General features: G+C 37.2%; 1 protein-coding gene across 1 annotated transcript in view; it reads right to left on the minus strand.

The window, feature by feature from the left end:
• The window catches only part of LOC755676 (dual 3',5'-cyclic-AMP and -GMP phosphodiesterase 11A), an 87982-nt gene that overhangs the window by 19543 nt on the left and 44467 nt on the right, over window positions 1–23972 (minus strand). The window contains exons 7-9 of the mRNA XM_001191221.4: window positions 9501–9664; window positions 8290–8378; window positions 5564–5631 (exon numbers count right to left, since the gene is read on the minus strand). Of these exons, the coding sequence (XP_001191221.2) occupies window positions 5564–5631; window positions 8290–8378; window positions 9501–9664 (321 nt within the window). The remainder of the gene's footprint in view (window positions 1–5563; window positions 5632–8289; window positions 8379–9500; window positions 9665–23972) is intronic.

The following is a 23972-nucleotide window of genomic DNA, read 5'->3' on the forward strand; positions in this document are numbered from 1 at the left end:
TCAGTCAGTCAGACTGAATGAAATGAAATCAGAGTCGGTTAGAAGACAGGGAGCGTACGTGCGCAACTTCTACATCTTCTATAAGAGACCGTCATTGCAATGAAGTTTCACGATAGAGAAAGAGAGAGAGAGAGAAAGAGAGAGAGAGAGAGAGAGAGAGAGAGATAAAGAAACAGAAAGAGAGAGAGAGAGAGATTAAGAAAGAGAGAAAGAGAGATAAAGAAAATAATAGAGAGAGAAAGAAAGATAACACTGTTTCTGTCAAAGAGAGAAAGAAAGAGGCCTAAACGTTTCAAAATCCAAACTAAAACGCGAAAGTAAAAGTCATTTTCGCGCCCAGTCAATTTCATGCTGAAAGACAGATTCATCATACCGATCTACAATGCGCCACTTGAGATGTTGAAATATATAAGCTCACTATGATCACACTTAAAATGTGCAAACCAATTCGTTCGTCATTCAATAATATATCACTTGTAGTTATAACACGAACGGCCATGTACCTCAAATTATAGATTTTGCATAGCCTAGAGGTTCAATTACGTTTGTTATCATTTTGATGTCGAGATGATCTTTTCTATATACCGGCCTGCGTTGCCTCTCTAGATTGCTTCTAAATAATTCCTGAAGGTAATCTTGCCGACAAATCTAGACGACATGTTGACTGAGGCAGAAGAATAAACTGCGTTGACATGCTTTAATATCCACCGCCGGCGAGGCGATCATACCTGCTTTCGGTGGGACTTCCACGAAATTCAATAATGCTTAAAATAATGTCGGGTATGCATGCCTGCATGCAGAAACGTGCGCGGGCCAAAAATTTACAAGAAACTGGGTCATGGAATCATGCCAAAAGACGGCGCACTTCATTCTAAAACGTATGAAGACAGAAGCATTCATTTTATGAGCTTTGGCGATTTGATAGGGTCATTTTGTCTCATTCAATACTGAGAAAAATGAATGAAGAATGAGGTTTTTATATGAACATGGGAGACGAAGGTCATTTTGGCGTCATGGGAGTCACTGGAAGATCTGTGTAAGGATCCTTTTACGAAAAAACAATCACGACGGAGTTGGAAGAGAAAACTTTTCTAAATCCACCTGACGTTTAAGTAACGATGTAGCGTCTAAACAATCATTAAAAAAAATATTTAAAAAACGTTAATAATAAAGCAATTCGGAGAATTTCAATTATCAACCTTTTCTAGAGATGGGAGGGGGATTCCCTTTAAAAACCCACTTCATAATAAACATACAGCGAGTTTTTGTCCTCTCCCCTCTCCACCTTTTGTTACGTTTCTCTATCTCTCTATCTGCTTCGCCATCTGTCTCTTTCTTCATTGTGTGTCTGCTCCCCCGCTCTCTCCCTCTCCCTCTGTCTCTCTCTGTCTCTCTCTCTCTCTCTCCCTCTTTTTCTTTCTCGCACTCCGTCTCTCCATTTCTACCATGGATTTGAATCTGTTTTCTTCATCGCAATATCTTTTCCAAAGCTGATTATAATAGAAGTTTCCTATGCCCTCATCTTCCTTTGAATTTTTTTCGACAACGTGCCGCTGCCTCTCCCCCAATACCCTCTGTCTCTCTTTGGTAATTTGTCTTGGATGAAATAGATGGTTTTCCTATCACACAATGCGCGCCCACACTGTCTAGACCATAGCATCTTTGATGGACTGTAAGGGTCATCCACTTGTATAGAAGACGGTAAACGAGTTACCAAGGTAACGGGAAAATCGAAGAGGTCAAGTGGGAAATGAAAGAGAAAAATTAAGAGGATGCATCCCATAATCTAAGTGAATGAGGTAATAATCAGCGAAGGAGTGGCCATTCAACAACTAAAAAGCCATTTACATCAAATAAATTGCCCAAAAGGGACTCAGAGAACAGCTTGACGAGACAATGAAAATGCAGACAGATAAGATGTCAAAATGATGTAAGCATTACGGATGATGTTATTAAAAACTCCTCGAGATACCATCTCAGATATCCTACAATATTACCAAGAGAAGAAGAATTCAGTTCCTCTTACAGTTCTCAACTTTCTATAAAGCAAGGCCCAACATGAATTGACATTCAAGAACAATTTCTAGACATTTACATTAATTCTATGTTGCGTGAACGATTCTGTTTCTTGAATAAAAAGAAGCTTTGCACGTTATCGTATTTCTCCCAAGATTGGACTTGTAAAAGCTTAATGCTATACTCCAGAATCACATTTCGCTCTTCATAGTTCCCTACGAGGGAAACAACATACCACCGCCATTTCTCAAAATCACTTTGCAGTACATCACTCATTCCTGAATGAGAGTCAAATGCGTTTTTTCTGCAACCATAGCATTATGCATGCAAGCATACATTTTGCTCCACTTCAGAATCTGTAAATCTATTCCGTGAAATATCAGTTTTATTGCATTAACCATTCAAACATCCATTTTGCTCCACCGTAAAATATCAATTTTTTGTACACCACCATACATTTCTAAACGGACATAACACGCATTTTATCAACCATGAGACTATACTTGGTTCCAGCGCATAGCTTGCTTAACTTAAACATGAATGTATAAATCTATTCCGTGGAGGATAAAACTTTCACATCGGCATTTCTCGAAAGAGATGAGATGATAGTATTACTGCCCGATGTTTCATCATTTCAATGGCAACACAATATTCCCCTTGACGAGGTTGGCAATTCCAAAGTGCTTAAAATGCTCCCGGTACCAAACTGCAAACTCCTACATTAATACAGTTTTAATCCCCCTGTGCGTGATAACTATGGAGGAAAATCATAAATAAATAAATGTTGCCAGACGTTGCTATAATATAATAAAATCATCTGATACCTCTCTCTCTCTCTCTCTTGACGAGGTTGGCAATTCGTAACAAACATAGAATCGTATTTGGTTATCCATGGATTTATAGATTCAACCAAGATTTCTCAATTTCAAAGTGCTTAAAATGCTCCTGGTATCAAACTGGAAACTCCTACATTAATACAGTTTTAATCCCCCTGTGCGTGATAATTATGGACGACATCCTAAATAAATAAATGTTGCCCGACTTTTGCTATGAAATAATAAAATCATCTGATATACTTCTCTCTCCATCTCCCTCTCTCTCTCTCCCCCCCCCCCCCCCCCCCCCCCCCCCTCTCTCTCTCTCTCTCTCTCTCTCTCTCTCCTCTCTCTCCCTCCCTCCCTCCCTCCTTCACACTATCTCTTACTCGTATGTCCTTCCCTCGAGTCCCCAGTCTTCCTATAAAGTACATGTTTTTGTCAGCATTGTAATGGATGGTGGGTGATCAGCCTTGGTAGGACTAGGATAAGGGAACATTTTCCTGTTAGGATTGTAATAACGTGAATCAGAAATACAGTAAAAGGGAAAATGAAAGACATACAAGCTCGAGAGAGGGGAAATCCCATTTGAAAAGAAACCCGAGCTCACGTCTCACTCATCAATAAACTCGCAAAGCAGAACAAGAACAAATTGTAATGGCTCGATAATTACGGGCACTGTTCACCCCCCCCCCTCCCCATATAGACACTCTTTAAAGAGTTGAGGAGAAATCATTACGACCCATGCCTTGTTATACGTGCTCTGCATACCTGCCGGCCACAACCCTATTAATGCCAACATTGATTGAAGGAACCATTTGCAGTACATTAGCCTAAGGTTTCTCGAGCTATACGGGATGGAGAAAAAACAGGCATATTCGATTTCATTATTATCCAGTGGACATTAAGTGAAGAAGAAGGAGAGATAGGATGGGCTACTAGAAGGTGGAAAAGAGATGACATAATAGCAATACGTTTTGTGGGATGAAAGATTTTTTCGTTTATTTCGCCTAAAACCGCCCATCGTCATCTCGTATAATGGTATTGTGTAGTGTATGTTGAAGAGCATCACTATTTTAGCGTTAAATATCTTAATTTAATGCAAAATCAGTTTCGCTTTTCTTCAAATTTTAGAGCCTTAATGGTGGCAAACTAAACTTCGATGTTCTTGTTTGTTTATTACTTATCTATATAATAGGGATCTATCAAATTCATTTAAAATGAATATTGCAATATATCCCCCAACAGTGTAACATTTTCACTGGATTTGGGAGAGGTTTATTTCTGCGATTATCATGAAAACCTTAACAAAAATATTTTGCTTTCCCTGGAAATATTGTTATTAACATCTCTCAAATAACCTTAAAAGCAATGTGGCATTTAGAAATTCCGTAGTTATATTTGATGAAGTCAATAAATAATAATAGGCTCAATTTTATGATTTGATTAGCATTGAATAAATTGTATTGGTGCAAAGTGGTGGTAATTAATAACGCTCGTGTATCTAATAACATTCATTGGGTGCCATTAAATATAAGTGAGTATACAGTTGAAAGAGAGAGAAAGGGGGAGAGAGAAGGAGGTGAAGAGAGAGAGAGGAGAGAGAGAGAGAGAGAGAGAGAGAGAGAGAGAGAGAGAGAAAAAAAAGGGGGGAGAAGGCAAAGAAGAGAGAACGGAAAGAGAGAGAGAACACAAAATAAAGACGAATAGAGAGACAAGGAGAGAGAGAAAGAGAACGGAGATAGAAAGAGCGTAAAGAGAAAGAGAGAACGTGGGCATAGATACAGAGAAAAGAAGAGGGAGAGAGAGAGGGGGGGGAGAAAGTATATTAAATTGAAATGCATGCATCGGGCAGTCATAATGTTAGCTCACTGCATGTTTTAATTTCAGCGAATATTGAAATCGGGAATGCGATGTCCTTGATCTACTCTCTCCTGCATACATTATGCAATGAATTAATCAATCTTTATAGCCTATGTCTGCTTCGAATTTCATCAGCCTAACCACGTTCGAGCGTTGCTAACTGAACAACGATCAATCGTTAATTACAGACCAAACGATAATGGACGATAGGTCGATTCAGATCATTAACTTTCGCGCGTAAAATTTATTACAAAATGCTAACTGAGCAGTCGTCTGCTCGTATAATTGGTATTTATGACTGAATTGTTAAGAATTGTTTGTGCGTTCTCAAAATATTGCTCTCTACGTAAAATAAATATAGAGCAGACAGTTTGTACACAAATCCCACGCACAAAGTCTGATATAGTCTTTCATATGTCTGTTTAAGAGTTGTACCGTGCTGTCTTATGAAGATGGTAACACAGTCGTATAACACTTATTAAAGTGCATACTGCAATACAATATGTATAGACAAGAACAAGAAAATGCTTTCCACGAATCTTGTTTGAAGTAAAATTCCAACAATTTGTTCTTGAGGAGGAGTATAATTGTACTTTGTTTAATGTAGCAAAGCTTGTATATACGGTGAGCGTGGTAACAAAACTAATGAAGAACGTGTCCAAAATCTTTTACAAAAAGAGGGAAAAAAGTTATCATTTCTTTCAGAGTCATTAGTTTTTCGACAGTGGAGAGAAGGACAGCACATGCTCAATACACGCGTGCATTTTGGTTGGGTATACCCCTGTGATCCCCCCCCCCCCTTCTCTCTTATCCCACAACGAACCTGCTTATGACAATTACTATGATAATAATTTTTTTTTAAATCTTACCTCGAATAGCTGCTCATCATTCTCATCAAATGGGAAACCGTCTGTCCTATTCAAAACCTGGGCGACACCTGTTACATCAAATGAGATAAAAGCTAGAAAAGTTAACAAACCTGACAACTTCAAGGCACAACGCAAAACACGGAAAATGATATGAAAAAGCTATAACAAATTCGTTATGGACTTTGGAAATCAGATAGCACATAGTTATCTAATCTTCTTTATGTAATATCATGATGTAATCACAATTATTTCGCTGGGATTCATAAGTCAACTGAATTATCATCATAAAACGTTCTCGACCTCATTTACTTTACACATGGGACGTTTTGAATTGACCTCTAATTTCCATAATGCGTTATGCGTCTAATCCCTACCATCACTCTCTCTCTCTCTCTCTCTCTCTCTCTCTCTCTTTCTCTCTTTCTCCATCACTTATCTCTGTCGCTGTCTCCCTCTACCCACGTGGTACCTGTCTCTCTTCTCTCTCCCATATGTCTGTCTGTCTCTCTGCCTCTCTCTCTCTCTCTGTCTGTCTGTCTCTGTTTCTGTCTGTCTCTCTCTGTCTGTCTCTCTCTCTTTCTCTCTCTCTCTCTCTCTCTCTCTCTCTCTCTCATTCTCTATATTTTCCTCTCTCTCTAACGCTCTCTCTCTCTCTCTCTTTCTATCTTTCTCTTTCTCTCATTCCATCCCTTCCTCTCTTCTCCACTCCGCTCCCATCCATGCACTTTCTCTCGCTCATCCTCGATCTTCCCACCACCTCTCTCCCAAAGTGAACCAGACGAGCGCGGGATAACTGGTATGATCCCTTAACTTCCAGAATGCACTTAGCGCGGCTGACGGCAAGCCACTGGGGAACAATCACACGTAATCTTGGAGTGGCCTCGACTAATTATTGGTGAGTACCCACTAAAGGGCTCGTGTACTTTACCAATCAGCGTTATTTGACTTCATCAATATACTGTACCTATGAATTACTGTTCATACGTGAACAGTGAAGGCAGGTATATAGATGAATGTATAGGCTCTGCCGGTGAGAAAAGCTCCATTACCATATCTCAGAAGGTCATTTTGAGAATACACCTTTCTCTATATTTTATTCAGTCACACCCGAAGTTATGATAACACGATCGTAGAGACTTTCAAGAAATCAACTTTGGGGCAAATTCAATGCTCTATTGTATTAGCCATAGAATCATGATCGGATGACGTGATGGCATTTAATCTACCCACACTTTTAAAGGCGATGCACAAGGCTATTGAAATTGATTATTTAGTTATCAAAATTGATGTTGATTTTTTTTAAAGTCTGTTAGATCGTGTTATTACGAATGAAATCTATACTGATTTTTAGCCAATCCTAAATGTTATAGATTATGTCCAAAGCTTCGTATAGGGGTGAAGGATCATAAGATTTGTTAATTTTTAAAATCAAAGAACGGGGGAGGTTTCTTCACGAACCAAGATGCAGAACCACTAGATATGTATGAATCTACTATCCCACGGCAACTTCGATAGATAAACACAAAATAGACGCTCTTTAATTCAATGCATGTATAATGTATGATCAGTTCTATTTTTGTTAAGGTAATGCTGGTATATTTGATTTATTTTGACATTTTATTTAGTTGATTTATTTTGACCATGTTGACGGATACACTTGTTTGTTTTAATCCGAAAATTGCAAATGAATATCTTTTACTTTAACTAAATTTAATACCGAACCTGTCTTACAATCAACCACGTTTTTCAATAGCATATCAATCTAAATACTCAAATTTTAATATTTGTTCAATGAAATGAAATGAAGCATCTGTATCTATATATCATAAATGCCGCAGCCTGTTTCAATATACTATGTAAATATAAATCATTCGAAAGCTTTATTGAAAAGCCTATTTTATTAATCAAAAAGTTATCTAAATCTGTTACACTGGTCAGAAACGGTTTTCATTACTGAATTTGTACTTGTATACTGAATTTCATCACTGGTATTATAAACATATAAATTGTAAATTCTTATTTTACTATCAACCATGTATCCTTCTTTTTTTCCTTCATTTTTCCATATTTTTTTTCTCTTCCTTATTCTTCTTTTTCTTCTTTTTACTCATTTAATATGAATTTCTCTACTGAATGTCTTAACTTTATATTTACCTATTTTATATCATACTATTGGCAAGTATTTTATATGTTGCATTTTTATATTTAAATTCAAGATTTTCAATTTTCAGCAATAGACCTCGTCAATTCAATTCAATTCAAACTGTCCTTGTTCATTACCTGAAAGTTCTCGCTAAAGTGCGAATAACTTGAGAAACAAGGCTCGAATTCTCAATTAATAATAGGTTTTTAATACTAGGGTAATGACTACGGAACCTAATGACAGCAGGAGTTTGTTAAAAGGTCATAAGATATTGGATAAAATTGTAATTTACTGTGAAATTGCCTCGGGTGTCGGAGCGTTTAAAAGAGTGAAGGGGCGTTTGAAAGAGTGAAGGGCATTGTTATTAAAAAAGAGACATTTCCAAAGACAAGACATGATGCAAAGCTATGTAAAAGATAGAAAAAAAAACGATTGCACAAAAAAAAAGAAAAACACAGAAATAGAGAGGGGAGATCGAAAGGCGGATATTAAGACAAATCCAGACAAAGATATAATAACGATAATAATAATAATAATAGTTATTTCTATAGCGCCGTCTATCTAGAAATTCATTATGACTTACCTATCGTCTGGCACTTGTTATCTCGAATGGGCATGCATAGTAGTGAATTGGTTTGGAAGCCTATCGACTTGTCTAACTCCTTGTCGATCCTGTCAAAAAAGGGAGAAAATGTCTATTAAATATTCCACTATCATAGCAAAATTAATAGCAATGTCGTTACAAAAGTACACACAAAAATCGATATCAAGATGAGGTCGTAAATAAGTTTATAACTTGTAAAATCCGAGAGAAAAAAAAATGTCATGTATTCTTGCTAAGCTCATATACTTTTTACGGTGTACAGAATTTTTCTTTTCATTCTTTTTGTTTGTGACTGCGATCATTTTTTAAATCGTGAAAGTTAACGCCCTGTATTATAGTCACCTTCTTATTTTTTTTTACAAATTCAACCCCCTCCCCCACCCCCCCCCCTTGGTGAACCAATGCTTATCTGTGTCTGATGAGCATATTATTCATGAACCGTGGCATACATTGTATACGAATTTCCAAATGGGTCTATTGAAACTACAATTACATTTAAAATCATCAGCAAGTATATTACGTTGAGAAAATAGTGAAAAGAGTTCGATTTTTGAACAATGAACTTTCGAAGAATTTGTAATCGGAATTATTCGGAATAACTCTATTAGGAGGCACTGTTGCATTATAATCATCCACCGGTACCTGTATATTTCACTATGTTGTCATTCCATCGATGATACTTTTTGTTTTCCTCTCTCATAAGGAAAAGGTGTTTTTAACACCCCCGTACACTTGGGAAATCGGATTTTTCCCTATTTCTCCAAGTACTCGTAATGAATCATAATCAACACGACATCAACACCAAGGTGTTCCATCATTCTAAAATCTTTCTTTAAAATTCAAAGGGTTTTACGAATATATCCATATAAATGCGAAATAGAATCGGCTGTAAGTTTACTCATTGCACACTGCAAATAGAAAATGAGCTTTCCCTGCATGTGATCAGGTAGTAATATGTCTGCACAAGTCATAAAGTTCAACTGAATTATTGGAAATAATTGTCCTAAAATTGGATTGTTCGTTTTTCAAGTCTTGCACAGCTTAAAACCTCATGGTATAAACCAATACTTATGTACTAATCCTTTCCAGAGTGTTTCCAGAAAAGTGTTTTAGTGCAGTGTAATCACAAAATCAGAGCTCAACGTTATCTTTAACATCATTCAACGAAAAAAATACAAAGGTCTTGTTACCTTGGATCATTCTGTCCATCGCTGACATTAACACTTTCTCCACTTATTGCCACTTGTTCAATTATTCCATTTGCTAGTTTGATATCCCCCGATGCGAAGGTCGGGTTCGTGTGCCCGTTCGATGTCGACCCAGGAAGATCGAAGACTTTCGAAAACGTGATCGTCTAGGAGACGAAAGGAGAAGAGAGAGAAGAGGATTTAAACAAAGGTTATTAACATATACCTGAAAAGGAGGAAAATGCAATCTTTGGTATTCATCTCATCGTTGAATGAGAAATTTTCAGACATTTTGATATTGTCAAGACAGTCATGTCAATCTCCTGAACAACACAATACATGATTGCAAAGACTATTAAGTATTATTACAAAAAATCAACCTTGAGCAATTTTATGGCATCTCAAATTGCCTTTTTAATATGTAAGCACTACAATAAATAACATACCACATCATCTTAACATTATTTTCATAGGCAATACAGTAGTTCATCGAAATTTCCCTTGATTTGATTTGTTATAATAGTCTTTGCATTTGTGTTACACAAAATGTACTTGCTTTGGGCCTAGTTTAATATATGGGAAACAAATGCAAAGGATTTTACATAATTATGTTTCTTTACTGGTATAGCATTCTTCTGCAGCTGTCAACTGAGGAATACACAATAAAACAGAACTATATGTAATGCATCAATCATAGTGAAGTATTACTAAAACACTAATCACACTAAATAGAATACATCTTCATTGCATATAAATAATGATTTAGAAATGAAGCTACACGAATAAATGTGTTTGGTTTTATGCATTTAAGTCTCTTTACTCTTTCGGTCATCTAAAGACGAATATACTGCCATGCAGAATGAAACATTCAGTAATGACTATTTATACCCGTTTATTTAAGGCTCTCAGGCAGTTAAGTTACGGTATATGATCATAATAAGTCGTTGCGGTAATTAGATGAGCTACGTAAATTCCGTTACAGTATATAGCTTTCAATCAAGCACGCAATGCATGTCCGTACAAAATAGAAGCTAAAGTTAGATTGCTATTTAAATCCCCCATTATACGATTCGTGCCTGCCGTGTATACAAACGTGAACCAAAAGAGGAGTCGAACAAAATAATACAGGGGGTGGTCAACAAGAGCTAAAAACAAGATGCTGGGTAGCAAGGAAATGAGAATAATCCTTCGAGTATTAAAGTCCAGTGGAATCGAATCGAATTAAGATCCATCCATTTGATCCTAATGTAATACTGGACATGATGGAGGGTCCCATCGGGGGCATGTAACATGCATGAATCTGGAGCGATTAGACTTTCATGAGACAGGTCTAATCTCGTAGATTGTGCGAGATGAGGTTTGCTTCGTATACAGGTCGTTTCCAAGACGATCGATTCTGCAATAAAAACCCGACTCAGACAAAATGATTCGGAATATTTTCTACCTTTTCGCTTAAAAAGAGAAAAGGGATATTGTTTCACGAAATGAAGAAAAAAGCCCAACAGGCAACTCCACCTCTTGTATGTATAGTACACACAATCTAAAGTCTATCAGTAAATATGGCATTTGTAATTTATGCAACTGTCTCCATGAGTATTTTTATTAATTTCGCTGAGCAATGCTCTAGCGAAAAAAAGCAATAAAAAAGAGAAACTGTAACAGCACGGGTATCAAATTATTTCAAAACCCTTGAGGATGTGTACACAAAATGATAATAGTAAACATGGGAATGATAATTCCCTTTAACCTTTGATAAATGTATTTATTAATTCAATCGACTGATAATCAGGTGTTTCATGCTTTCAATATTTCATCTCACTTTCTACTACGCGAACGTTCATTGCAAAATAATAACTTCAAGCTTCAAATTTCAAACTACATTATAGTTTTTCTGAGCATTATACAATCTTGCTATACCAAATGTCTACGTATTTGTCTTACATCCAGAGGACTGCAGATTGAAGAATTGACATGCGATTAATATAAAAGACGCGTTGTTCTTTCACATGTATGATGTTAATTTTAACAAAGTCTATTGAATGCACATAAAAAAGAACGCACACACGGAACGACACATTCAATTTTGGGGGATTTATGAGAGGAGTATAATTTTTTGTTGTTGTGCATTACATTTTTGGGGTACAAAATGCATAGCTCTGTATTAACACAACAACAACGTTGATTTTGATATTTTACCCCACTTTTGTGATCATTTAATTTCTCGCTCGTCAGGCGGCTCATTTAACATGTTCATGTATTCATTCTAATAAATTGATATACAGGATTGTAAGAGCAAATTTTGTACTGCTTTTATACCTCTTTTCAGTTCATGCAACAAATTCATGAGTTAAAAAAAACATTCTTAATATACATCCAATGCTTTCTTGCATTAGAATTGTACACAATTATCTATGTCAAAATGTCTTAGAAGAAAAAGGTTGATAAACTGTTAAATATACGTCACGATGGGAATAGTGTTAACGATAAAATGTCATAGCTCAAATTATTTACAGGGAACCTGACATTGAACTTATGATTTATTTCCAGCAGTCAAATATTTTGATCTTCTGAAGTCCCTTTTGATTCTCTCGTGTATTCCAAAGACTCTCAAATGACCAATTTTAGCCATCAAATATACGTTTTACTTATTTTTCACATTTAAATTCCCTCCAGTGTGATTCTTCAAACATCACCCCATTAAATACCAATAATTTAAATCACTACTAAAGGGTGAGAAAGAGCGGGAGAGGGAAAATGAGCATCCCATCATTCTTTATTGTGGAAATTGTTTTCGCGCCGAGTAATTCCCTACAGACCGGCGTGTTAAAAATTGTCTGCTTTAATTTCTAGCTCTGACACGAGAAAGTATATATAGCCATGTAAGGCTTGGTAGTCGTTGGAGTTGCGGAGAGCTAAAAATACTGAACATCTTTACTTCTCCACTTATGGGGCTACCTATTTCTAATTCGAAGGAAATTTCAATTTCAAATCGAGCCTCCTGCTTTTAAAATATCCACCCAGGTCACCCTTTGTTCAAGGATTTACGGACATTACTCGTCGACATAAAATCGTCGAAAGACGAGGCCGAAGTAGTTTGACTGAAAAAATAACGGTATCAATGACCTGTACGCTGGATAAGGAGTCAGACTGGCTGATCTGCTGTACTATGCCAGTGCATTGTATCACGTCCGATGGCGAGGAGGGAATGGTATTATTAAACGTATCCCCAAGCTACCGTAGATCTAATTAAACAGACTTCCCATAATTCTATCCCCGGAGTGGTCTGCTTTTATTTCCCCTCGAGAGGAGATATATTTTGTCCTCAGCACCACAGATCACATGCCAGACACTTGTAGTAGAAAAAAAAGGAAAGAGAATATAATAAACCGCGATATGATTTGTCTCTCCATGCGACTCCAGAAGGCTGTCATAATAACAAAAATGACAGTTCCTCGTAAAGTAAATACCATTGCGTCAAATAATAACACGGTCTGAGTATAATTACAGGAGACAGACTGACATTTTGGAAGGTTTGTGAACTGCTTGCGTATGTTTTCTTCGCCGTTTCCAGGAGCGTTTGAAACCACTTACGTGGTCAGTTCAATCATGATATTTCTTGATACATAATAAATAGAAGATTCTTGAAAAACTTCTTTAAAAAGAAGCACTTAAGATAAAAACAAATAAAAAGGGGCTTCTCCTATTATAGGAACCTTCCAAGCTAAAATATGCATCTTTATTTTCCACAGAAAATGATGTAAACACTAATAAATGCAGATCAAAATTGTTTTCCCCTTTTCAATATCAAACGGTGAGTATTTTTCTTTAAACTTCCTTAACGGTGTTCTTTCATGTCCATACTTATTGATATAATTATATTAACAACTTTTATGACAATGTCAAATAGTTATACAAAAACTTTAATGTCCCCAACCATAACCTTCACGTGTTAAAACTTTCAACTTTTTTCAGTGGGTGTACATACGTTTATTGATTTCGTCTCGAGAGTGAGATGCGTATATCAATATCTCTCAAGAGACAACATAATAATTTCAGGACATCGTCTTCAAGAACGTGGATTGCATTTTCTTGCGCTGAAAACAGAGAGATCTGAATAGTCACCATCTTTTAAGCGCCGAGCTACTTGTCTCTTTCAACACGTTACACTTTCCATTTCCCCAAAAGTCTCTTCTCTACTAGTAGTGGTTCAAAATACATACATTATTCGCACGCAGTAAATCAGGATGTGACCAGTGCACAAGAGGAGTCTTCTGCTGACGTTACGCTGCGTCAGCGACTGGCGCAGTCTTTGACGCACCATTGTGAGAGTAAAATCGTACACATGAAGAATGCAAATTACGTTAACAGGTTTGATTGACGTAGATCTGCGATTTTCGGCCGGGGTGCCACAAGACAGCTTTAGGGATGCAGCGAGAATAATTCAGTTAAATTTATATAAAAAAGTTGTTTTGGAATAACACCGATTTCGTGAAAAACAAAAAATAAAAAGACTGCTAGAGTATGTAATTTTATGAGGAAAAAATCGTATGAAAACTAATAAAATGTCTTTCCTCGCTCGCTGGCAACATTTAGAAACAGGATAAATCTGGGCAACGAGATGTCCGAATATCCTCATAATTGTGCATCAAGGTTATGACCGAAGTTTTTTTTAAAGTCTTTTTTATTACTCATAAACATTCGACGGCGAGGTGCCTGCATACATTACTTTGGATGTTTTCTAGTCATAGTGTCGACTACAAAATGTATCTTTTTACCATTTATTCTTTTTCTTCTTTGGTTTCTCGCTCGCTTTGCTCACTTGCATAATTGAAAATCAGATATGCCCCTACGTGTGTTCAAGGCACTTGACGAGTGCCAGAGTGATGCAAAATGAATATTCTAGGATAAAATTGGAATAGGGCTGACGCGAAAGATGTAATTTTTAAAAGGGTGCCGAGACTAACAAAACGTTGAAAAAAGCTGACTTAGATAATAACGCAAGCGAAATGACGCAAGGGGCATCAGAGGGATTCTTCATTTCATATTACTGTTTTTTTTTTTACAGATGCATCTCCAACCGTCGTTTAAAACATGTGTTATTCTCTTTCTCGTAAACATACAATGTTATGACCGTACAGTCTCTTGCCGTTTCTCGCCGTTTCTCGCCGTATCTCGCGATACAACATCTTTTGATACAACATTCTCGTTCGGGACGAATAAAGAACTCAATGACGGTATTAACCCAAGCTTAGAGGTTGGTCTGGATTTAATTCCCCAGTTTGTCATCCATGCATCGATATGGCTCATTAGAGCACATGAATGGGGTTGATTCTATCGCAAGGCATTCGGTATTTTTGCAAGCTCTAACAACATAATGAGCAATTACAATTCTTCCAAAGAAAACAGTGCCTCTAATAGTTGTTTAAGTGGAGAAGAGAACAAGCACATGTCCAGTTATTAGGGTAATGTTCTCAGATCTCTTCAGTTAATTCTTGTGTCTCGGCCAGCCACACAGCTAATATTAGTGACTGATTATGACCAAATGAATGAATAATTATCAAAGCTCAGATCGACGGTCTGTGAGTACAATGCGGGAGCCCTAATTCCTGTAAAATTCATTTTATGCTGAAGAGCAACGGTCAGGTAGGCCTACATTATGCAAGAGTTTCTTCCATTAAAAAAAAATCCGTAAAATGGCCATACGATATATAGTTATACATGCATCATAGTCATCCTGTTATACATGAACCAAAAAAAGTCGTTTGCTAGATATCTTCATGTCTTAACATTCAGTGCAATTTTGTAAGATTATGACACAGGATCTTACTCGCCGTTATTTCTTCATTTCGGGCTACTTTAATGAATGGTGAAAAGATTTTGGTAGGTTTAATCATTGACGTCGATATTAATCATCCCATATTTTTCAGTAATCAATCACAAAAGGAGTTTGAAATTGCAGCTTAACAAAGACACCTACTCATTAGTCAAAGTGTATTGTAAACTTCAAGATTAATGACGGATCCAGATTTTCATGTTGGGTGGGGGGGGGGGGGGAGTGGGAGGCAAAATGGTAAACCGAAAATTGAGGAGAAAAGTAATAAGATTGACATAATGTTAAATATGCTGTTAAAATCTTGAAACATTGCTTGCCCCCTTTTCTGATTATACTGATATTAGAGATTACTTAGCTACGGAGTTAATGACACAGTGATAATATAGTGACAATATCTTAAACATAAAATCAGCAAAGGAGTTTCAGAGAGAGATAGAGAGAGAGAGAGAGAGAGAGAGAGAGAGAGAGAGGGGAATAATAATAATAAAATATAATTAGATTTACTTATATATATATGAGTTTTGAGTAATCATTGGAAATTATCCTAAACTTCATTCTAAAGTCCCTGGATAAAATCTTTAGAAGTGATCCTTAAAAAGAAACATCGGTAAAGGCAGTTTATTTTCGGAAACTGAAACCCCCTTCCTAATTAGCATTATCGTTCGACTTACACAAACACAAGGGAGAGAGAGAAAAGGAGCACCTCATCTTTATTCATCATTTGAAGACGAATCGGCCACTGCTCCAATGACACCCTAGGTGTCAAATAGCTCACTTCTGCGAAAACCACGAGTCATTAAAATAGATTGCAAGACTTGATGAACGTCATCTGTCGTCAACTAAAAAGAGACCTTGCCCAAACCGACTGACTTCACTCGCCTTTACTGCTGACTTATCTCCCTGGCCCGGATATACATATATTTCTTCAAAATCAGAAGAAATGTCGTACTACTACTATCGATTTCAAAATGTAAGCGAAGCAGCGGGATGTAGGGATGACGATTTTTAGAAAATTATAATCAACACTTTAAATAAACAATTATGATATTTACGTTTGGGAAAAATATCTTCTAAAAAGTTGTCGTAGCAACTATTTTTGGAGTGTATTTGGAACATGAAGTCATAAAGAGTGCTTCTATCTCTGAGCCTCGAAAAAGAATTATTTCTAAATACTTTCTTTCCTAGATCGAAATCTAAAATCTACTTCGTTAGGAATTTGTTCTCAACTCCACAGAACTGCATTACGTGTTTGGTACTTGGTCATAGTAGTTCAACGTTCTATCTATTCCATCTGAGCTCAGACGATCACTTTAATTCGCAATCTTAAAAACCTTAATCGTGAACCAGTGTTCATGAATCTCGTTCTTTCTTTGTGCAGTGTTCGATATAATTCAGTGTGTTAGTAAGTCGCTCCTTTGATCTTTTATCTAGGATTTTGTATTGAGTTCCACCTACTTGATTATCTAACCCTGAGGAAAATTGTGAATTGATTGAAAATAAAACTGGGACATTGAATGGAAACCGAAGAGTCAACTAAGGAGAGGGAGAGGGAAGGGGGTATGAGATCATTTTATGCACACCACAGTGGGGAGAGAGGAGAGGAAGGGGACAGAAGGAGTCGAAAAGAAGATGGATAGATAGAGAGAGAGAGAGAGAGAGAGAGAGAGAGAGGAGAGAGAGAGAGAGAGAGAGAGAGAGAGAGAAGAGTTCATGGAATAATAAATAAACACCAACATAGTAAGGAAAAAATAGCGGTATAAAGAGAAGGGAGGGTTGAGGGATGGAGAAAGATAGAAAGAGAGATCGAGAGAAACAAATAGAGAGAGACAGAGACAGAGACAGAGAAAGAGAGAAACAGATAGAGGAAGGGGAATAATATGCAGGTAGGCAGGTAGACAGGTAGACAGTAGCAGAGAAAGCTAGAGTAGGATAAGGAGTGACGATTTATAGTTTTTACAAAGTTATAAACTGATGACGGATGGGCGAAACAAACAAACAAGTCAATAGCAACAACAACAACAAGTCACTTTACTTAACACTTTCATATCTTCTGTAGATATAAGCATATAATATTGAGAGCTATAGAAGGGCATCGGGGCCCTGTTTCATAAAACTTGATATCAATAACAAGTTACAAGCTCCTGTTATAAGCTACTGAAATCAAGGCATCTGATTGGCTGAGAGCAAATTTGTCATAGAAATTTAGCATTTGTCATAGATAAAAAGTTTTATGAAACGGGCCCCCTGATCATATAAATTTCATCGACCCACAAATTCCCGACTCTCAGCAATAAAAATCACGCTACAAGCGGGAGCTTTATACACCCGAAAATGCTGTACGTATAATTATCTATCCTCAGAAGCTATAGAAACCCTGACTTGATTACAAATTGTGTCTCTCTAAAGCACGATATAACCTGAAATTCGAAATGACCCCACAACTAAGTCATTAAAGAGGTTTGTTGTCGCAATATAATAGATGAACATGTACGAAGGCAGAGACAGGTTCAGACCACAGACATCAATACGAGAGAGAAAGAGAGAGGGGTGAGAGAATGAGAGAGAGAGAGTGAGAGAGAGTGAGAGAGAGAGAGAGAGAGAGAGAGAGAGAGAGAGAGAGAGAGAGAGAGAGACGGATACAGAAAGAGAATTGAGCTGTATACTATAGGGAGTGATAAGGCGATCTACCAAAAAATAGAGGGCAGAATAAAAAGGAGTTCAAAGATATAGAAAAAAGTGAGACGTGTATCGAGAGGAAGAGAGAGAGAGAGGGAGAGAGAGAGAGAGAGAGAGAGAGAGAGAGGGGGGGAGGAGGGAAGTTGATAGTAAGAGGGTGGAGTGAGAGTAAAGAGAGAGAGAGAGGGGAGGAAATGAAAATAAAAAGGTTGAGAGGGGAAGGGAAAGAGATAGGGACAGGATGCGGAGAGAGGGTAAGAAGTAGCGGGAGGAGAGGAAAATAAGGAGAGGGGAAATTGGAGAGAGGGGCCCGGAGAGAGAGAGAGAGATTGTGGGGAAGAGGGAGAGCAAGAGCGAGAGGGGAAAACAAATAAAGGTACTGAGAAGACCCCCGTTACCGCATTGAATTCGGTATTCATCATTCCATCAATATTTGATTAAGGTCCCTAACGTTTCTGACATTATGATTCCGGCAAATACTCCATTTCCTATCGTAAGATCAAACCTATATTCCTCGACGGAGTCCAAGACATTATAGCGTGTGGCGCAAGCTGTCTGGGGACGGACATGATTCGAAGAGACGCTGAATATTAATCGTGATAACGTACATTGTAAAGCCGGTGATTAGAATTCGCAGGCGGCTATGCTTTAAAACTCACCTGACAGCTCATACATCCTGTCATTTTGTTTTTAATAAACGGAGTTTGCTGGAAGAAGAAAAAGGCGCGCCGAGAAAAACTAACGAGGGGGACTTATTGATTTTGGAACGCGAAAAGATGAAGATGGAGAGGGAAATGAAAAGGGACCGGGGATGGAAAGAGTAATACTTAGAGGAAATGAGCATGTATGTGAGGGTGTCTGTGCGTGGGTGCACGTTTCGTGTGTGAGCGTGGGTAGCTGTTTGTGTGTTTTTGTGTTTGTGTGTGCGGTTATGTGTGCTTGTCGATATAAACCACTTCCAATTAATTAAGAGATTGAACCCAATAACATGATGAAAAATGCCAACACGATTTAAAGTGAGAAGCTTAAATAAGAGCAATAAGAACGAAAAGCACTTATGGAAATATTGGGATTAGAATGGTCAAATTGTGCAGTGGCGGTAATGATTGACAAACGGGATAAACGTAATAAAGCAAGGAAATATAGAATACTTAAAAAGAGATAAAAGTAAATGGTGACGGATAGAAGAATAGATAAAGAATCATAGACAGATCGAAGGACTGTGACACAGCTCAGAATACAGACAGATCCGCCGCTGCAGACCATTGGATAAAGTCTTAGCACATGCGAAAACAACACAAAAAGGAAGGGTGACATTCAAAGAGGTACGGAAGGACAAAATGGCTAGCAAGAGCAGGAAGACAGAAGATGAGGGAGTGGGAGGGAGGGAGAGAGAGAGAGAGAGAGAGAGGGGGGGAGCTGAGACTGAGGAGCGGTACCAATGCAGAATGCGAATCGAAACGGAAGAGATAAACACAAAAATAAAAGCATATAAGGGAAAGCAGCAATATTAAGGTGAGTCAGAGAGAGAGAAAAAAAAGGGGTCCTTGGACGGCGGACGCAGCGGAAGATTGGATGAGAAGATAAACACGATCTACTATGCTAGGTCACGGCTTAGCTTTCCTCTTCTCAGGTCCTCGTTGGACTAGAAAGCCCCAGGCTGATAAAGGTTAGCACTCTTAAGATTTCCCGCTAACTACTTGTCTGATGTCCTCAAACATTAGTTTTCGGACAGCGGATCCGTGTTTGCAGAGGGGAACGATGGAAAGGGCACGTGGAGGATAAATAATAAAGAAAAAACAACAACTCTCCTCCGTCATTTTAATCTGAAATACCAAAACAAAATTACCAGGCATTTTAGGATTTATTATTCAAGCTTCTTGATAGATTTCGTAGAGTGTAACATCAAAGGCAGGTGTTGTTGTTTTTTTTAAATCCCTGGTTAAGGCTTTATTACGATCAAAGTTATGCTATTATGTTGATGTTAATTATCATTATCCATTACAGTTGAGGCGTATAGCCTCCCACCTCACCCCGGCAACTTTCTCCACGATTGCCTTCAGATTTATTCTCATTACAAATACCACTGTGACAGTTTAATTATGTTGAAGAAATAACAAAAGGTGCCACCAGACATCACTCAGACGACATTGTAATATAAATTCGCATACTCTGTCATTCTTTTGTTGTTCTACAAGTGCAATTCATCTCGTGTCACAGAAAAGAGGGCATCAGACTGCCTGTCATTTCTCGAATCATGGAAAAGAGTATGTTGAAGATTAAGTAGTGAATAATAAATTGTCTGCATACTCTTTCATAATCATGCCTCACGAGAGTTTTGTTCTAAATATGCCATGTACAATCATCAAACTTTTCTATGATATTTTTTCAGACTACACATGCATCGAAACAAACCTTTGCCTGAATCAATTATAGATTTGACAGGCATGGAATATTTTCCATTTGTAAATCTACTTGCCCATGACATGATTTGCTATATTTTTTATTCATGTATATTTTCAAAATATCGAGATGTTCAATTAAGTAAACGCATAAATTGAAAGGACATCTCGCGGAAATATTTATACGGACACGGGAAGTCAGAAGAACTACCGAGTTTTTTAAAAATGTATGCCAAAAAGGGGCAGTAAAGGCCAATGGCATTTTCCGACTCAACCTTAATATATTTACAGTTATGAAGAAAGAGAATGCAAGGATAGGTATACAAGAAATCCAGCAAACTAAAGCTTCTGCAATCCTTATGTGGAATTTTTTTTGAAGGATGTAAGGAACATAGGACATATAGAAGGGAGGTAGTTTGTGGATTGCCATGGTTAAAAGTGTTCAATATTCTCCTCTTATGAATTCATATTTTCTTGTGTACTTTTCAATGCTTGTATATACAAAAGAATGTCGCCATAACATAAGAGATAAAAAGAAAAATCATATTACAAGCCTAACTAACAATCTATGAAAACGCGGTAAGTTATATAATCATAGTAATACAAATTTACATAATTGGTTGAAATATATAGGTGGTTATCTGTTTAGTTATTTGACGCTCATTTACGTCGTCGTGATCAAAAATCGACAGCGTGTCTATAAAATGACAACATGGATCAACATGTTCACTCTATTAAGTACATAAGTACACTGCATTTGAGGTGACTCATCGGAAGTTCTTGTTAACCCAAAGGCGCATAAGATAAAGTCGCTCAACCCCACAAGGCAGATACGATTTGATGCATAGATGAAGGCGATTGTAATGGAACTCCCTCGTAAGAGTTTTTTTATTGTTAGCAGACAGCAGAATTCTTTGATTTCGTGTTCCGAAAAAATCCTACTCACTAACCTTGTTTTTATAATGTCCCTCCCCCAAAGACCCTTTGGTACATGTTAACAACAATTTTGAAGGCGCTGACTCGGATAGCCCGGAATACTTTTAAAATCAAACTATTTTCGTTTCTCTTTCTTTGTAATACTCTTGTTTATACCATTACAATCTGCTTTTACCCAGCATAATCAAGATATTAAAAACAAGAATAAAATGATCTATTTAAATGATTGAAAATTTGAAACCAATATTCATTTAATCCCAATAGTTCGTGTAATATGATAAGGGCCATGATCATAACAACTTAAAATGCAGACCTACAAAATTATGCCTAAAAAATACAGGTTACGACTCTACAATGGCTTACAATCCTTACACTTTGACGTCCAATCCAATTTCATATTATTCCTTTTTCGCTTCAAGTTGTAATTAATCTTCTACAATGATTGAGGAACTGTCAAGATCGTCTGACAACATTACCGTGCGTTGGATGATGTTTGATCACATCATATATTGTGTTTCTTGGTTTTATATCCCTCGTAATAATACGGTATTAGAAAACGCATAAATAATAAACATAATCGCTACTGAAAGATATTATGCTATACTAAAACGTAGTGCGTTCTTAATGATTTCCTTTGCTCAGTTGAGGTTTTTTTTAACACTGCTGTTTGCTTACTCGGAAAGACTGCGATGTTCCAATTTTATGAATTTTCAAAAAGCAATAAGTTTCTTACCTTTGTTATCGGTCTGAAATCATAAAAATAATCTTGAATTTCATTTTCATTTCATTCCATTGAAATTGCAAGAAGAATCGTTACACGACAAAGCAAAACAGAACATTTTTGTTTCATTCCTTATCCACTTCAAATCTAACATCAAGATGTAATCATTTCTGTCCATTGTTCATCAAGTTACCTTCCACCACCATATACACCAATAATAGTTATCCAATATCTAAATTACTTCGTAAAATCTCTGAACGTAGGATATGCCTATGCCTTCAGATATAAACATCGATGGCAATTACGTAGGAGACAACTCCGTCAGATGCATTGTTTAAAATTGATCGTAAAATATAATAATTTTACGTGCTTATGAAACAACGGCTGATTTATTATTAAAAGAACAACAATGAAGGATGTAGAAAGAGAGGTATTTAAGATCACGGGCCCGTCTTATAACGAGTTGCTGTTGATGCGATTCAATGGCAAATTAAAATGATTTGCGATCAATTGTTAAGATGTGATTTATTTGAGCCAACCGCAACTATGTTATCATAGAGGGCCCTGGAATACCCAAAACCCTGTGAATTCACAACAAAATGAGAAAATACAAGATAAAGATTGTACGACTACCAAGGTATAGAGAATATAATTATTTGTTCGATATTTCTTATTTAGGGGTTGCCCCGATTTATTTTCTTCATTGGAACTCTATTTTATACCAACATGTTACTTTTAGCCCAATCACCCCTCAATGCTCATTGCCGACTTTGTCACAGACAGCTCCTTTTTACACCTATCAAACGAAATCAGCATTTGGTATAAGGTTTCTGCACCTCTTTGGATCGGTAGAACCCCTGAAACAGAAAATCGAACAAATTTTCTATAATTTTGGAATTTTAGTCTGAATTCACAAGGAAAGTGGGATTCTTTTGCCACAATTTATTTTTAACTTCAACGTAAGTACACTTCAGAATTATCATCCTACTTTAATCTTCGATTTTAACCACGGTATTTCCTTTCTTTTTCCTTTCTTTTTTTGCAAGCACAACCTCATAAGATTAGGAGAAAAGAGAACAAAACTCCAGAATTTCTCCGTGAGTGGGAAAGATCTCCATTACATCGGCAGCTCGGCCAATGTTTGCACACCACTTGTTGAGTTTTGATCAGAAATGGCGAGGCACTCCAAATCTAGGTCTGCATATTGGTTTGAAGAGAGTGGACAGGCATACAGATGTATTATCATCGCCGTCTTCTTTTCATCGCGATCCGAGACCGCGGCCGATTTACGATAACTTAAACGTTTCGCGCTCAGGTGAAATATTATTGAATTAAATTTCCACCGGGGCTGGAAATGATTACAAGCTCTCCTGGCGCTGTACACATGGTTTAATAAAGAAGGTAAACATTCATTATTGGAACTGTTTTGGAGGGATGCTGATCAATGGAGGGGGTGTATTGAAACCAGTGGGGGTTCTCAGAGGCGTACTGACATGAGTGGATTATGTATACAGACATGACGAATAAGATTTGAAGGAGCAATCCATGTTAGGATGAGCATATGTGGTCGATTTGGCACCACTACAAAAGGGGAATCTTGCTGTTGAATGTTAATGCAATACGATAGTGATCTTTTCAAACCTCAATACATCAGTATGATAAGTTTTACCATAATGTGAGGCATTAATGCAGAAAGATGGAAACCCGACTGTTGAGATTACAGCATTCTTCCAGAATCTCGGGTAAAGCTAAAGCTAAAATATATTGCGATGCATGGCTTGATCCCATGCTGGCACGCACTGATTATATAAGCATTCAGATACAAGCCATAATTATACTATGATTTAAAATGTTCATCACGTAATTAGTGATTTGACCACAATGCCACGGGGCTCTTACTCACAATC

The sequence above is a fragment of the Strongylocentrotus purpuratus genome, unplaced genomic scaffold (genome assembly GCF_000002235.5).
Source record: "Strongylocentrotus purpuratus isolate Spur 01 unplaced genomic scaffold, Spur_5.0 spur5_contig_838, whole genome shotgun sequence".
Lineage (NCBI taxonomy): Eukaryota > Metazoa > Echinodermata > Echinoidea > Camarodonta > Strongylocentrotidae > Strongylocentrotus > Strongylocentrotus purpuratus.